Source organism: Aythya fuligula, chromosome 2 (genome assembly GCF_009819795.1).
Source record: "Aythya fuligula isolate bAytFul2 chromosome 2, bAytFul2.pri, whole genome shotgun sequence".
Taxonomy (NCBI): Eukaryota; Metazoa; Chordata; class Aves; order Anseriformes; family Anatidae; genus Aythya; species Aythya fuligula.
Genome location: NC_045560.1, coordinates 81,712,463 through 81,726,667, shown reverse-complemented (window position 1 = coordinate 81,726,667; position 14,205 = coordinate 81,712,463). Strand labels below are relative to the sequence as shown.

Below are 14,205 nucleotides of genomic sequence, written 5' to 3'. Positions count from 1 at the left end.
TACACCTTTCCCCACTACTCTAATGTAGGACTCTGGCAGCCGTGCCCCTACCGGGGCGCTGCCCCCTCCCCGCCCTCACTGCGCCCGCCATGCCGCCGGGCTCTCCAGGTGGGGCAGGCACGCGCGGGGGCCGCCGGGAGTTGTAGTTCCTTGCAGCTCCTAGCAGCTTGGCGGAGCGGCGGCGGGGACTACAACCCCCAGGGCCGCCGGCGGCGGGGGCTCCGCGGCTCCGGCCGCCCGGGGGAGGCGGCGCGGCAGCGGGGGCGGCGGAGGGGAGCCGAGCCGAGCCGCACCGTGCCTTGCCCGCTGCGCGCCCCTGCCCCATGCGGCGTGCGGGCGGCGGGAGCCATGGGGAATGGCATGAACAAGGTAACGCCGCCGGGGGCACGGCCCCGACGCCCCCCCCTGCACCGCACCTGCCCGCCGAACAAAGGAGGGGAGAGAAAAGAGGGGAGGGGGTTGTCCCCGGCGCGTTTCGGGGGCTGATTTTTCCCTTTTTTATTTTTTTTTAATTTTTTTTTAATGTGTATGATTTTATTTTATTTTATTACGTATTTATTTTTTTTAATTATTATTATATTTTTTTTTTTTTTTCCCGGGGCGCGCTTCCTGCCTGGCCGCAGCCCGGGGGTGGGGGTGGGGTCCCGGTTTGGGTGATGCTCTCCCGGTTTCGGTGATGCTCCCCCAGTTTGGGTGATGCTCCCCCGGCCGCCCCACGCCTTCCCAGCCCCTTCTCCCCACCCCTTCCCATTCTCGACGCCTCCCCGTCCCCATATTCCCACCCGTGCTCCCCCCCCAGCAGCCTCCAAGCCCCCCAGGCTCAGCCCATGCCCCACACTGGAGGGGCAGGCAAGTGCTGGAGAAGGAAGATGAAGCTGAGCTGCTCAGGGTGTTGGCTTTTTGGCAGTGGGAGCTCATCCTCAGCACCCGTTTCCCTGCACCTAGTGTTTTTATAGGACCAGCACCTCCCCTGGTCTTTCTTCCTAGGTCCCAGGTTTCAAATTCCTGGGATCGCCTTGTGATAGGTATTGATGCCTTGCAGGTATCTTCTAGGAGCGGCCGGGGCGGAAGGGACGCAGCTGGAGAGGCTTCCCTTGGGTTCCTGGGATGTCTGTAGCATGTTGCAGGGAAAGTTTGGAGTTGCCCTGTCACTCTGAGTGTTTTGATGAAAGATGTCAATGTTGTAATGTGAACAAACACCATTCCCAGCCCCCTGAAGCTTAGTACTCTTTGCCTTGCGTCTCGCTCTGGTACCGTGTGAGCAGGCTCTCTGTGACTCAGGGAAATTTGGTCTTTTGGGTTCTGTTCGCTGTCACCCTGCCGTGCTCCAGACAGGGCGCTCAGCACGGGCGTAGCCCTGCTCTGCTTTTCCCCCTCCGCTCTTCCCACTGACACCAAAAGGATGAAACAACGTCCAGCAGGTCGGGGAGAGTTGGCTCCTTTAAGGAGGCTACTGCCACCTTGGGTACTGGCCATCAGGGTTTATTTTTGTAGGGGTCCCGTGTGCAGGTCTGGGACTTGCCACCTTCAGAATGTGCCCCTGGATCATCTGTTCCTTTTGATCTTGGGAGCCAGCGGGAGCTGGAGGGGCGAGGAGAGGTGCGGAGTCACCAGCGCCGACGCTGGGGGCTGCTTGCTTGGCTCGCTGTAGCCTGCCAGTACAAATTACCTTGGTTTCCAACTGGTTTTTATTTCCCTGGTAGAGTTATACGTGCACAATAGAAGAAAATAAGCAGCTTATCCAACGGTGGATTATTTCGTTTAGAGAATCCCTTTGTACTGGAGCCAGGGGAAGAGGATTAGTGGTGACCTGTAACGGGTATGGGTAAGGAAAAGCCCCAGAGACCGCTACAGCTGCTGTTGCTGCTCTTGGATGCTGAGCCTTTCTCAGTGGCATGGTCGCCTCCTCTTTTTCTGTCACATGATATTGATGTATTTCATGGCAAATAGTAGTTGCACCTGACCTTACGTGGCCATTGGTGCTGACTGGAGGGCTTGAGGCCTGACATACACTTATTTTTAGTTGGGGGCATTTCTTTAGTTTTCTCTGTAAAACTACCTGCGTTTACTTTTTTATTGAGGCTGTCCAAGCCTCGTTTTTCCCAAATTAAACCAAAAGCAATGGTTTATAATACTCTTTTTATGCAGCTCAGAGAAATGTTACCTGTTAAGGCTACAGAAAGGGAGTTGGCTGCTGACTGTGCGATGGCTTCAAACCGATCTCGTAGCTACTATTAATTTTTGGTGCTTTACTTCTTAATCTCTAAGTACAGAATGAGTAACTGGGTCTGATTTGGGAAATTGGGCAGCCTGGTTCGTTTTTGCACTTTGACTCCTAAACAAAGTTCAGGCTGAAGCCTGTGGTTGAGAACAACAAAGACGGTTTTCCAGGAGCTCAAGTCTAGTGGCCAAGATGGTGAGAGATCGATGGAGCCAGCAGCACTCAGATCTGATTATCTGCGAACAGGGTGTGATTAGAGGAGAGCTTTCCCTGGGCCTTAGTCCTGTGTCCCGTTAAGGTTAGTTAACCTTATCTCTGCAAGAAGGGCAGATAAGCTGTGGGGGCTGATTGGTAAGACACGTAAACCAGCGTGGACACTCGCAGCTGGTGCGTGCGCTTCTGTGGAAGCCGGCAAAGCTGGGCCAGTTCTCGTCCCTCTGCTTTGCTGCCTGACAAGGCGGGTGGTCTGCACCTCCTGCAGCGTCCTGCTGTCTCTGTGGGAAGCCTGATGGGTGGACGGACTTCTCCAGAGCACCAGTGCCTCAGGAAGCAGTGTTGGGCAAAGAGTGGGATGCTCTGCATTAAGTATCTATCTAACCAGGGGACAGCAGCGAAGTAGCCCTTTGAGCTGTTCTCCAGAGAAGCACCTTTTCCAAGAGGACTGATGACGATGCATTAGCTGTGCACCGTAGGGCTCTGCCCTCGTGCGAGGTGCAGGGTGTGAGCCTCTCTCCTGCGAGGCATGTCCGAGGACAGGCGTTGCTCCCCTCGCTGCTGGGCTGTGCACGCTTCGACATCTGTTATTTAGCCTGCGGTCATTTTCTCAATGTTTCGGGTTATATAAAGAGGCTACTGTTTTTATTCAGAAAGCAGTGGGTGCGGAGTTGACGAAAACAACCACCTTATTTTTTTTTTTTCTTTGCTGACTCCCATCCCTTCTCTCACACGCCCCTGGCAGCAGCCATCGGCCTTCGTTTCGCGCGGCCTGGAGTTGCAGTTACTGGAGGCAGTGTGAGATGACACAGCTGAAAGTTCCCAGCCGTAGTCTGGTGCCGAAGTATTAGTCAGCATGGTACGAAGATTCACTTCTTTCCAGGTAGCTTTCACCCAGAGTAATGTTTCTTGCTTCTAGAATGACTAGGACAACTAGGGCTGACAGCTGTCCTTGGTTGCACGGTGCCCTAATTTTCAGCATCGCCTGGTGATGCACAGAAGCAAACTTCTGGACCTTTCCACCTTTGCCAACAGCCATCTAAAAAGCCTCCTTCTTCAGTCCCTCCGCCCCGGTGCTGCTTGGTATCTCTTTAATTTATAATGTGTAACCTTAATGACCGTGACTGGAATTTAAGCTTTCGTCATCTCCCGAGAGCATGCAATTGATGCAGAACAACATCCTGGAGTCTAAAAGGCTGTGCTGAGCAGCAGTGGGGTTGTGATTTCAGACTTGGGCTGCAGATAGGAGATACCAGGCTGCTATTTAAAACTACCAGGAAGGCTGTTTGGGGAGGGTTTTAAGCTGAGGGAGCTGGCTGGAGTGGCCTGATTAGGGAAATTGGTTCCTAATTAGGCTCTCTTTTGCTTTAGAGCATGATTTTTGTTTGCAAAACCAGGCCCATAGCAGCGTCGTCTGCTGCCTTGCCTGGCTTCTAGCAGCGTCATCAGGCGTGCCTAAAATAATAAATCAGTCCAGGAAACCTTGAGTCTTCTCTGTTTCTCATAAGCCTAGGTGGATAACAGCCACCACAACACTTTTGCCAGGTGAAAGGCATGGCCTCGAGGCAGACCAGGGCTGCCTTTCAGCAGGAGGGCTGCTGCGAAGGGGGGGGATTATCGAGCGATAATCCCCGACGAAAAGCCCTCCACAGCTTTCGGGGCTTTGCGGCTGCCGGGCCGAGCAAAACGGGAGGAGTTTTCCCTTTAAATAGCCCCGCTGGAGATGCTGTTGCCGCTGTTGCGATGACACTGGGGTGTTGCTAAGGCTTTGGGAAGCCGGTGCTGACATCTCCGTATGGGTGGCATGCGCTGCATGTGCCCGGGACAAATGGCTCGTGCGCGCGCCCTGCCGCGCTTCAGGTCCCTTCAAAGGATGTGGGCGTGGGTGGGATCGTCCAGGTGGCAGAAAGCGAAATTTTGGGCCAGAAGGCACGAGCTGGGTCTGCCCGGGTGTTTTATTTTTACGTCCTCGCTGCCGTTTCCAAGCCGGGAGGGTTATGACAGGGTGTGTGCGTGTGGGGGGGGGGTAGCGCTGCGTGTTCACCCGGCTGTGCGTGCACGTGTCCTTGGGCTGCCTGACCTTGACGCTCACAAGTTGAGGAAAGTCCTGTAACCGAGACCCGAGTGTGCTTCTAGGAGGGCAGGGGAGGAAAACACAACTCTCGGGCTTTCATCAGTTCTCGCCCCGTGAAGGCACGAAGAGCTGCACGCAGCGATTCGCCCCGCCGGGGCTGCAGCCCCCCTTGCAGGGTGTTGTGCTTTGAAAGTCTCGCTGGAGTTTGCTTTGCAGTGCTTTGTCCAGCCTGCTTAGCAGCTTTAGGCAAATTGCCTTCTCCTTTCGAAGTTTCAGCATTAGTGAAATCAGGGCAGCTCTTATCGCGCTGTCGGGGGGGAGGACGGGGTGCGAGGCCCACTCCATGTTCCTCAAACACCTCTCGTATCCTCGGGGAGCACCCCTCATGCCAGCCTCCACGTTATTAACAACCCCTAGTTATCAGTGAAAGCCTCCAAAGTGCGGTGTACCTGGAACAACACAGCTTGAGACGGCTGCAGAGGTGCACAGAAAGCCATCGGCGCTTTTTGGAGTGCCTTTGACAATAGTCTGCTAGAGTAGTATGTTCCATCCTGTATGCAAATCGCACTTTGTCAAGCTGTGTTACCACAAGACATCTATATTTGATACTATATTTCTTTCTCACAGATTCTGCCTGGCTTGTTCATTGGCAACTTTAAAGGTAAGATTAGTTTTATCCTTTTCTCTAGGCTTGTTTAACAGGGGTCTTGAGGTGTTGTTTCACAGGCCTGCCCGGTTCCCTGATGGCTCTGCAGCTTCTCTAACCCTGTCTTGCTTCGTTCCTGGATTCACCTGGCAGTGCTTAAAGAAGATCCTGTGTGCTCTGTCGTCCGTGTGCTGCGCTGCTGCAAGTACTTTAAGAGAAGAAAAACGAGCACCATCTCCTCGGTGCATGCTTCGGCTGGGATTCCTAAACACTGGCCTGCCTTAAACGATTCCTGTGCTAGGCAGGCAAGCATGTGAGCCAGGCAGATTCTTTATAAGGCGTATTGCGAGCCCTCCTTATAAGTAAAGGCTTAGCATGCCTCCTGCTCATTGCTTTCATTATTTTGGTTATTTATAACAGCTGCTAAAGAGTTCTGTTATCACTGCATGCGAGACCAGCAGGTCTGCAGGCTGCTGTCTGACCACTGATACTTGGGCTGTCCGTGCTGCAGGTGTGCCATTCTCTGGATTGTTCACCCTTTTGCACGAGGTTTCTTTCTCGTGCATAGAAAGACAGAACCACGTTTAGGTACAACAGGAAGCTTTTTACATGGGCATCCCAATAAACGACCTGTTGTGAAAGCAGTCTGTTAGCAGCAGCTCCAGCTGACTGTCCCTGCTCGGAAATCAGCGGGTGCTGCCTGTACACTCGTGTTGATACATGCTGTTAGCTAGCAGGCAGGACTCAGGGGCTACTGCAATGTTGTACCCTTCCTGGTCTGTTGGATATCGTAGCTGCTCTGTTAAAATTGGACAAGGTTTGCACTGGATTCGGGTGCTGTGTGTCTTCTCTGTTCCACTCTCTCTCCCCCTCCTCCACCCAAACCTGCAACTTCACTTTTCTTTCTCTGAACTGCTGTCTGCTGTCCCTGACTCTGGCCATACCAACCCACGGTCCATGCTGCCCCTGCCACGGTAAGGGAAGTGAAAGGACAGAGACAAGCGTATAGCGGTGGAAGTTGGCAATGAGAGGAGGAGAAAAAGGAAGGGGAAAAAAGGAAAATCAGGGGAAGAGGATAGGTTTGGAGACTCCTTGGATTGACCACGGCATTGAGCCAGTGACAAAACTAGCTTGCTCGTAGCCACATTGCTTCCTTCTCTTTGTCAAACAATGTGGGCGAGGGGCAGGATGGGAGGATGGATGCCGGGCAGCAGAGTCCTTCAGGACGGCTCTTGTTTCGTCCCTCTTGCTGCAGCAGCCCTGCTGGTGAGCCCTTGACAGCTGCCCAGGGGAGTGAAACTCAGCTCGGTTTCTCGGTGCCCTTCTGCTTCCAGCCGGTGAACAACTTGGCCAGCTGAGGGGAGGTGGCCAGGGTTGTGGAGTGAGTCAGTGCCGCTGCCTGTGCCAGGGCTGTGTTGTGGGCTCTGTTTTTATATTCATTAAAAACGGGGCAAATCAGTCAGTTAATTGTTGCTGCGACTTCTGGTCACGTTGCATTTAATTGTCAGCCATCACAAGCATCTGATACTACATCTCACGTACACCAAGAGGAAGAGAAAAGGTTGGTGTTGCAGTACTTCACTAATACAAAAGCAAATTCTCACAATTTCGTTTTTTTCTGCACACCCTACCTGCTTCATAGCGATTGCAATAAGCTTTCCGTGCAGTGAAGTCACCCAATTTCGGAACAGGCTATTGATTTATCACCAAAGTGTATTTCTGGTGTAATCCGATTACCGTGTTCTTGGGGCATGCTCTGATTTGTGGCACTCCTTCAAAAAGTGACTAATAATGTTGAGGCTTCCATAAAGGGGATTGTTGCTGGGAAATACTCGGCAGCACGCAGTTGGGCTCGGTTGGAGTCTCCCGGTTTGGGCAGCAGAAGCATCTAGCTCCTTCTAAAGACACGGGTTTAGGGAATGGTTTCCTGTAATGCCCCTCAGAGCAGCCTAGCTGTTTATTCATCTGGAATTGAATACAGCTGCATCTGGTCAGCAAGAGCAAGGCTGCATCCCTGGCATTGCTCATCTCTCCTGGACGCAGAGCTGGGGCACCCTCGGAGCCTGTGTGCAGGGGGAGAGGAGAGGAGGGAGCTTCCTCCAGAAGGGGAGCCTCTGAAACGCTCTGATCTGCCCTCTGGAGGATGGTCTCTCTCCTCCTCGCTCCAGTGACTGTGCAGGGAGCCCAGGCAGGCAGGCTTTCCTCAGCTAGGTCCTGGAAACGGTGTTCTGTGCACGCTCATCTCTCCCTGCTGCACGGAGACCTCTGGAGAAGCTGGCAGCCTAAAGGAAAAGGGATGTTTTTCCAATTCCTGCTTTCCTGGTAAATGAAAGCAGGGTGTGGAAAGATGCTAAATAGGGCAGTCCTGGAGGTGCATTGTCCAGAGATGGCAAAGAAGGAGCTCGCCCCTTCTGGTTTGTGTGCTGCTGCTGCTGTGCAAGCCTTCGGGCACACAGGATGTGAGGCATTTTTGTAACTGCCTCGGGGTCCTCAGGTGAGAAAGTCACATGTAGTCCTGGTTATGGAAAGCACTGAAGCACGTGCTGAAACCCCACTAGGTCCACAGCACTTGAGTGTGTCCCCGTTTGTTGTCTCTGAAGATCTGTGGGCATTATTCTACTCGGGCAGTAGCACGTTGAAGCTGTAGTATGTTCCCGAGTCAGCGTGTTTGAGGTTGCACAGCTAGAGGGCAGAAAAATTCAAGAAGAACCACAGGTGTCCACACAAAGTACTCTAGCCCGAGTTCGGTGTGAAAGCCCAGAGGGAAACAGGGCTCTTGGGCTTCTTCAGTGAAAGTTAGTGAGGAGCTGCTTCGTTGCAAAGGGGATGGGAGGTCTAGGAGAGCAACGTGAGGTAGAAGTAGTAAACTCTTCTGCCTGGCTCTTCTTTGGGGGGAATTTTGGTTTGTTCCTTTCAGGTGAAATTCAATCCTGCAGCCCTCAGAAGACAAGGAATTTATTGTGGGATTGTCTGTGTCCTCTGTGCTGGAAACTTGATTTCCCTTGAAAGGCACCTGATGAAAATAGATGCTTTGTTTCTTAACAGACTGAGCTTTTTAGCCTTTTCCTGCACAAATAGAACAACTTATTTTTTTTTTTTTCTCATCTGAGGCTCCAAGTGAGTGCTTGTTTGCCTCAAAAACCAAAAGATGTTGCAGTAGTGAGCCCCAGAGATTCAAGGGTGTTTCTACCTTGAGTATTTAAAGAGCTTGTGTCCTTCCTTGCTTGTACTCATAGTTGGAAGATTCGAGTTTTTCCAATGGAATATTTGGGGGCTTTTTGATTTGAAGGGGAAAGCCACAATATGAGGTTTAATTCCCCTGAAGAGTCCGGTGTTGCCGTGGATGACCTGGAGAGTCTTGGGAAAGTTTGTGCCCTTCCTGTTCCTGAATATAAAATGGCAGTGCCCCCCAAGTGGCTCTGCTGTGTTTCTAAATCCATCCTCCTAACAGCTTTTTAGTGCTTGTGGGAAAAGTTCCCTTTTTCTAAGGCTTTGTTTCAGGTATTGAGAACAGGAGAGACTGCGGTTTCTATTCCCTTTTCCAGGTTCATCTTTTAAAGGAAGACCTTGTATAGGTACTGTCACTAAAGAGAGCATCGGGCACTTTTCCTCAGCTTCCTCACTCCCTGCAAACGTCCTCCTGAGAGTCTGGGACAAAATATTTGCTAGAATGTAATATGAAGTGGTGATGGGAGGTGTGGAGTCTTTGTGCAGGTGCGTTGTGTGTGTGAGTGTGGGTCACTGCACTCTGCTCTCCCATCAGGAGAGCTTTGATCCATTCATTTTCAGTAATAGCTCTCAGTGGTCTGAACCACTGGAGATTAGGTTTTCCTTAAAATCCTAGAATCATTGAAATTGGAAAAGACCTGGTCCAACATGTCCCTTGGTGCCACATTCACACGTCCCTTAAATACCTCCAGGGATGGGGACTCCACCACTTCCTTGGGCAGCCTGTCCCAGTGCCTCACCACCCTCTCTGAGAAGAAGTTCTTCCTAATACCCAGTCTAAACCTCCCCTTTAAATGGCTCCCTTGTTCTCTGTAAAGCAGAATATAAAGAGTAGAAGAAAAGGTGTTTTATTTAAAAACACACACAAACCAAACAAGGAAACGCTAGAGATGATGAAACTCTGGAGTCTCCGTTTGTCTGCAGGTTGAGACCTGACAACGTTGTACTTAGGGGCCTCACTTGCTTTGTTTTTGTATACATAACCTAAAATTTTATGCTGAAAATCTAATAGCTACTGGCGTACTGCATGACAAGCACGTTTCTTTTCATGCTAACAGCAAAGTCAATTTGGCTTTGGCAGAGGAAGAAGAAAGGATGTCTTTAGTATGGAATAGCTAGCTAACCAAGGGGAGGAAAGGTAACAAACTGAAAATATGAAATGAAATCGTCTCCACTGTGTGGTGACATCTAATCTTCTAAATTAACAGGTGTGGTGCAGTTACATGTTGCAGATCGAAACCTGTGCCACTGAAATGTTTTGTTTTTTTTTTCGTGTTCCTGGCACGATCAATGCTTTTGTTGTCAGTAGTAGGGATGGGAAAGACTCTGCAGCTGAAACTGAGGAAAAAGAAGCTAAGTATGGGCATGGGAGGGAGAGAGGAAGACTTCTTCAACGTGGACTGCATCTTCTTATACCAGGAGTGAGTTTTCTGAAAGCTTTACTCAGAAGTCCCCATTAGCTCAGAAGCGTTTCGGTGTATGAAGCAGAACATTAGGTAATCTGCTGTGAGGAATAGTCCCACATTTGAGGGACCTTCGGGGATGCACAAGGTAGATTTCTGCCAGGTTTCCTTCCTTGTACAGCACTGCGCTATAGTAAGGAAGTTGGCATTGCTGTCAGTGGTAGGCGATTCTTCTGGCTTTTGGAGGTTCTTTACATAACCCCTTACATGTTTGGGAGTTTATGGTGCAAGACTGGATATCTCATTTGTACTGCTGTTGAAATCAGTGTTGTCTATATTATCTGTAGAAGACTTATGGCAGGGGCCAGGGGGAGCAAGGGGGATTTCCCTTCATAAACTGTTTACAATTTAGACCCAGATAACACAGTCACTGGCTGGGAAGCTTTTTCTCCTCTATTTTCCGTGATTTGAGTGATTGGTTCCTAAATATATTAAGGACCTGACGTTACCCTGGGATGCAGCTTGCTTCTGGGAATGTCTCTTACTGTGTAGTTCTCATTTAGTTAATTGAAGAAGTAAAACCTTTCAATCCTTTTGAGTTGTACTCTATCCATAAGGGTTTTAAGTCTTCACCAAAGCAGTCAATGCTTAATGTGGGTCATAGCTACTTCGGAAGACATTTGCCCTGTATATCAAGCCACTACTTACCATGTGGGTCATGCTGATAATTAGGGGATGGGATCTGATTATGCTAGGTGTGCATTCACACCATGAGTTCTGGCCAGCAGGCCCTGAAGTCTGTTGATTTTTAGACACGTTTAGGTTGGCTTCTAGGGTTTCCAGCCCCTTGCCTGCCTAGGTGTTCTCAGAGAAATCAGGACTGTCCAGTACGCTGTTATTAAATCTGAAGGTCTGGTGTATTAGAAGACCCCTCCTGGCAAATGCTGGTATTTCTTCTTTGAAATGCACACTCTGAGGATCTTAGGATATTTTAACTGTTCTGTGAAGCTGGACCTTGTTTCTGTTTTAAATGGAATTTGTGCTAATTCTCTCCTGAAGGACTAGGTATCTGTGTTAGTCGTACAGGCTTGAGCAGCAGCAAGCAAAATTGATTCAGTTTTGAATCTTTCTATTTTATTAGCCCCAAAGGAGCTTTCATAATTGGATGAAGGTTAAACTTTGTTGCCTCTTTTTTTTTTCTTGTGTGGATCTTGTTCATGGGGCAGTATAATTAAATGTCCAATTCCTCTTTCAGATGCAGAAAAGGCATTGAAACTTTATAGTGGAGTGGAATAATACGAAGCAGGAGATGCTGATTGAACTCTTGCCTGTACATAAAGAATGTACAGGTGATGCTATTGTTATTTTTGTACCTAGAGAGAGCCGGTTTGAAACCTCTGTGGTCAGTGCTCTTTTTTTTGTGTGAAACCAGGCTAATGTGAACAGATTGTAGGGGTTGATTGGGAAGGCAGGTGTTCACATCTTAAAACCACTGCTGTAATTGCCATGACGTGTCGTGCCATATTCAAGCAAAAAGGTCAAAAGTAAGTGGACACAAATTCACGTTTACCTGTATTAGTGGCTCTTTGGGGTCATTTTCTGACACGCTAATGGTTAAGCATGGGGAAAGTTGTTCAATGATGACAGATAATCTATTTTACCTTCTTTCTCATAGAAACAAACCCATGTTTTCACAGTATCTAGCAGCAAAATTTCTTTCACCCGAGTTTGCTTTCCAGTTTTGAATGTTTGAAACTCCTTGGTCAAAGGTCTAGGAACTACCTTTTCACAACTATGCTTCCTTGCTGCAGCATATTTCGTGCTTTCAATATCTCCTCAGTCTCTCTTCGGACTTAAAATTAAGCTGTGTATTAGCTAAATGCACCTTTGACCCTGCTAGTCCACAGAAAGTAAGAATTTAGTTGTGGTGCTGGCTGGCCTGTTAATACCTTCGTTCAAATGATTCAAGCCACCTGGTTGGCTTCACTCCTCAGGCCTGGATATCACCAGGTTGATCCCCCAAGTGAAATTGTATCTCCTGAAGGGGGATTTGTGGGTGAGAGGAGGTAAGCTATTTCGCATGGAGCTCTGGCTGCTTGCTCAGATGGCCATCACCTGCACACAGGCATGCACAGACTTATATTTCAGATGCAAAATACATGAAACTTTTGACTTAAGAACACATTCCTGAGTCACTTAAGCTTGTTCTTTATATAGTATATCATTTGTTTTGGAGTAGAAATGTTTCTTCCCCTTCCCCCTCTGCTGATGGTGTTCTAGAACAGCTGCATTTGGGGTTTTGCTTTACTTCATGAAGCTTCAGAAAGAAATGTAGCAATGACAGTGATTTTCTGTGTGTACAAGGGAAAGGGGAGTGGGCTGTTTCAAGAGATTAAAAAAAAAAATCTTCCTTTTTTTCCTTCATCACAGATGCCCGAGATGTAGAGCAATTGAGCAAGAATAACATTACGCACATTCTTTCCATTCATGACAGTGCCCGTCCTATGCTTGAGGTAAGAGGGGTGGGTCTGCCATAAACCTATACTTTGCAGTTGAGTGTCACGCTCATCTTGGGGTTAATTTCATGTTCTGTATGTTTGCTGTTTTGAAACGGAGTTTGGAAATGTTTGACAGCGGTAGTCTTTGGATTCAGTCACAAATTCTGTTGTTGCTGCTGTTACAACAACAAGGAATGTAGCTGACGAGGGAAGAGACAATTATAGTGTCAATCAATATAACACAACAATGGGATTGTTATTAATCTAATAGTAAAGGTAAGTTTTCTTCTGTGTGGAGTTCACACATCACTTAAACAACTATATTCCTGTTCCCCTTTTCCTACAACCAACTCTCCTTTGTACTAGGCCGCTTTCCTGAATCTTTAAAACGAATCATCTGAGAAGCTTGCAGTCCTTTTCCCTGTAAAATAGCCTTACTCAGGCTTGGGGTGTGGGTGAAACAAGTGCTCTTTCATATAACATTACCCTAAAGCAGCAGAGCATCTGTATGTCTCCAGCGCTGTAACATGAAGTATTATTCCCCGTTTTACGGAAGGGGAACTGAGCTGAGGAGTTGAAATGACACAACTTGCTGTGTCATCTTGAGCAGCGAAAGAGCTGGAACCAGGCTGCTGGTCTCCTGTGTTTGACTCAACTGTCAAACTTTCTTTATGCCATGTTACCTTGAGAAGAAGGAAGTGTGGCTGGGCCTTGCTACACCTTAAAATCCTGATTTATATTGGAATTCAAGGCTTACTTCAAACTTAGAAGTGTGTGATGGTTTTACCACAAAAAAACTACTTTTTGTAGTGTCCATTTAACTTACGGTGTGCCTGATGCAGGTTAATTTGGAAACCTTGAACTTCAAGACTCTCCTTAGTTGAGGAGAGATGCAGTTGCACTGACTAGAGGAGATGTAATGTTTCCTCTAGGGTGTAGTTCTTTAAATGAGCCGGGGTTTGACTTGTTTTATCGTCATGATTAGCAAGGTAGGAAGACTAATTATGGCACAGTTCAGCTGCAACCTCAGGCCAGTGTTCCTTGTGGTGTTGGCGGTAGTTTTGGCAGCCCACATGCTGACCCTTTCCCCCCCCCCGCCATCGTTTGTGGTGGTGCATCTGTTTGTGGGTCTGCGTGGTGAATAGATCTGGGAGCTCGTGTGAGTTAAATATAACCAAGTCACCTTTTCTAGCTACCCCCACAGAAGGCATGAATGATTACATTTACTGAGATCAGTTCCCAATCTGGTTCATGATGCAGTCTGAAAACTTACAGGGGAGTAGGAACAGTGACTGGCTGAGGGTGGACTTGCCTTGTTCACCTCTGCCTCTGAAAGAAAAGTTTCTCTAACTGTGCCTTCTGTTTTTGCAGCATGCAATATATTTGTCTGTGTGCTGGTGGTGTGGAAAGCTAAACTTCTCCCTAGAAAATATCTGTTAGGTTGTGTTGCTTCCTTTGTTATTTACACCTTTGCCAGGTTGTAGTTAGGTTTCTGTACAGCTTCTGTATCCACATGGTGCTTGAGGCTTGTTCTCAAGCCCACTGAAGTCAAATGGGACAGCTTTTCTGATGCATTTTCAGACGTCACTGGCAGCAAGTGAGGGTTCATTGTGTTCAGAACACTTGATGTTATTCGGCCCTTTAAACATGCAATTGCTGTGATATGAGAAGCATTTTTCCCTGAGGCGCCCTGTTTTGTGTATGTGCATTTATGTGGATGCTGATCATCTCTGAGAAGCTGTGTTTTTTTTTTTTTTGTGCTGTGGTAGTTGTATTTATCTTTTACTAACAATATTTTAAGTATTTCCTAATCATCCTGTAGGAAATGCTACAAATATTTCATTAAACCAAGTTTTCTCTGCAAGCCATGGAAGGGTAAGTGTTTTTAGAAGTAGAAAAAATGATGTTCCTGACATCAATTA

At 48.4% G+C, this 14,205-nt stretch overlaps 1 protein-coding gene across 1 annotated transcript in view; it reads left to right on the top strand.

Annotated features, from left to right (window-relative positions):
- Positions 1-250: 250 nt before the first annotated feature.
- Positions 251-14,205, top strand: part of DUSP22 (dual specificity phosphatase 22) — a 38,295-nt gene continuing 24,340 nt past the window's right edge. The window contains exons 1-3 of the mRNA XM_032181489.1: positions 251-369; positions 5,136-5,169; positions 12,216-12,298. Coding sequence (XP_032037380.1) covers positions 349-369; positions 5,136-5,169; positions 12,216-12,298 — 138 coding nt within the window. The 5' untranslated portion in view covers positions 251-348. The remainder of the gene's footprint in view (positions 370-5,135; positions 5,170-12,215; positions 12,299-14,205) is intronic.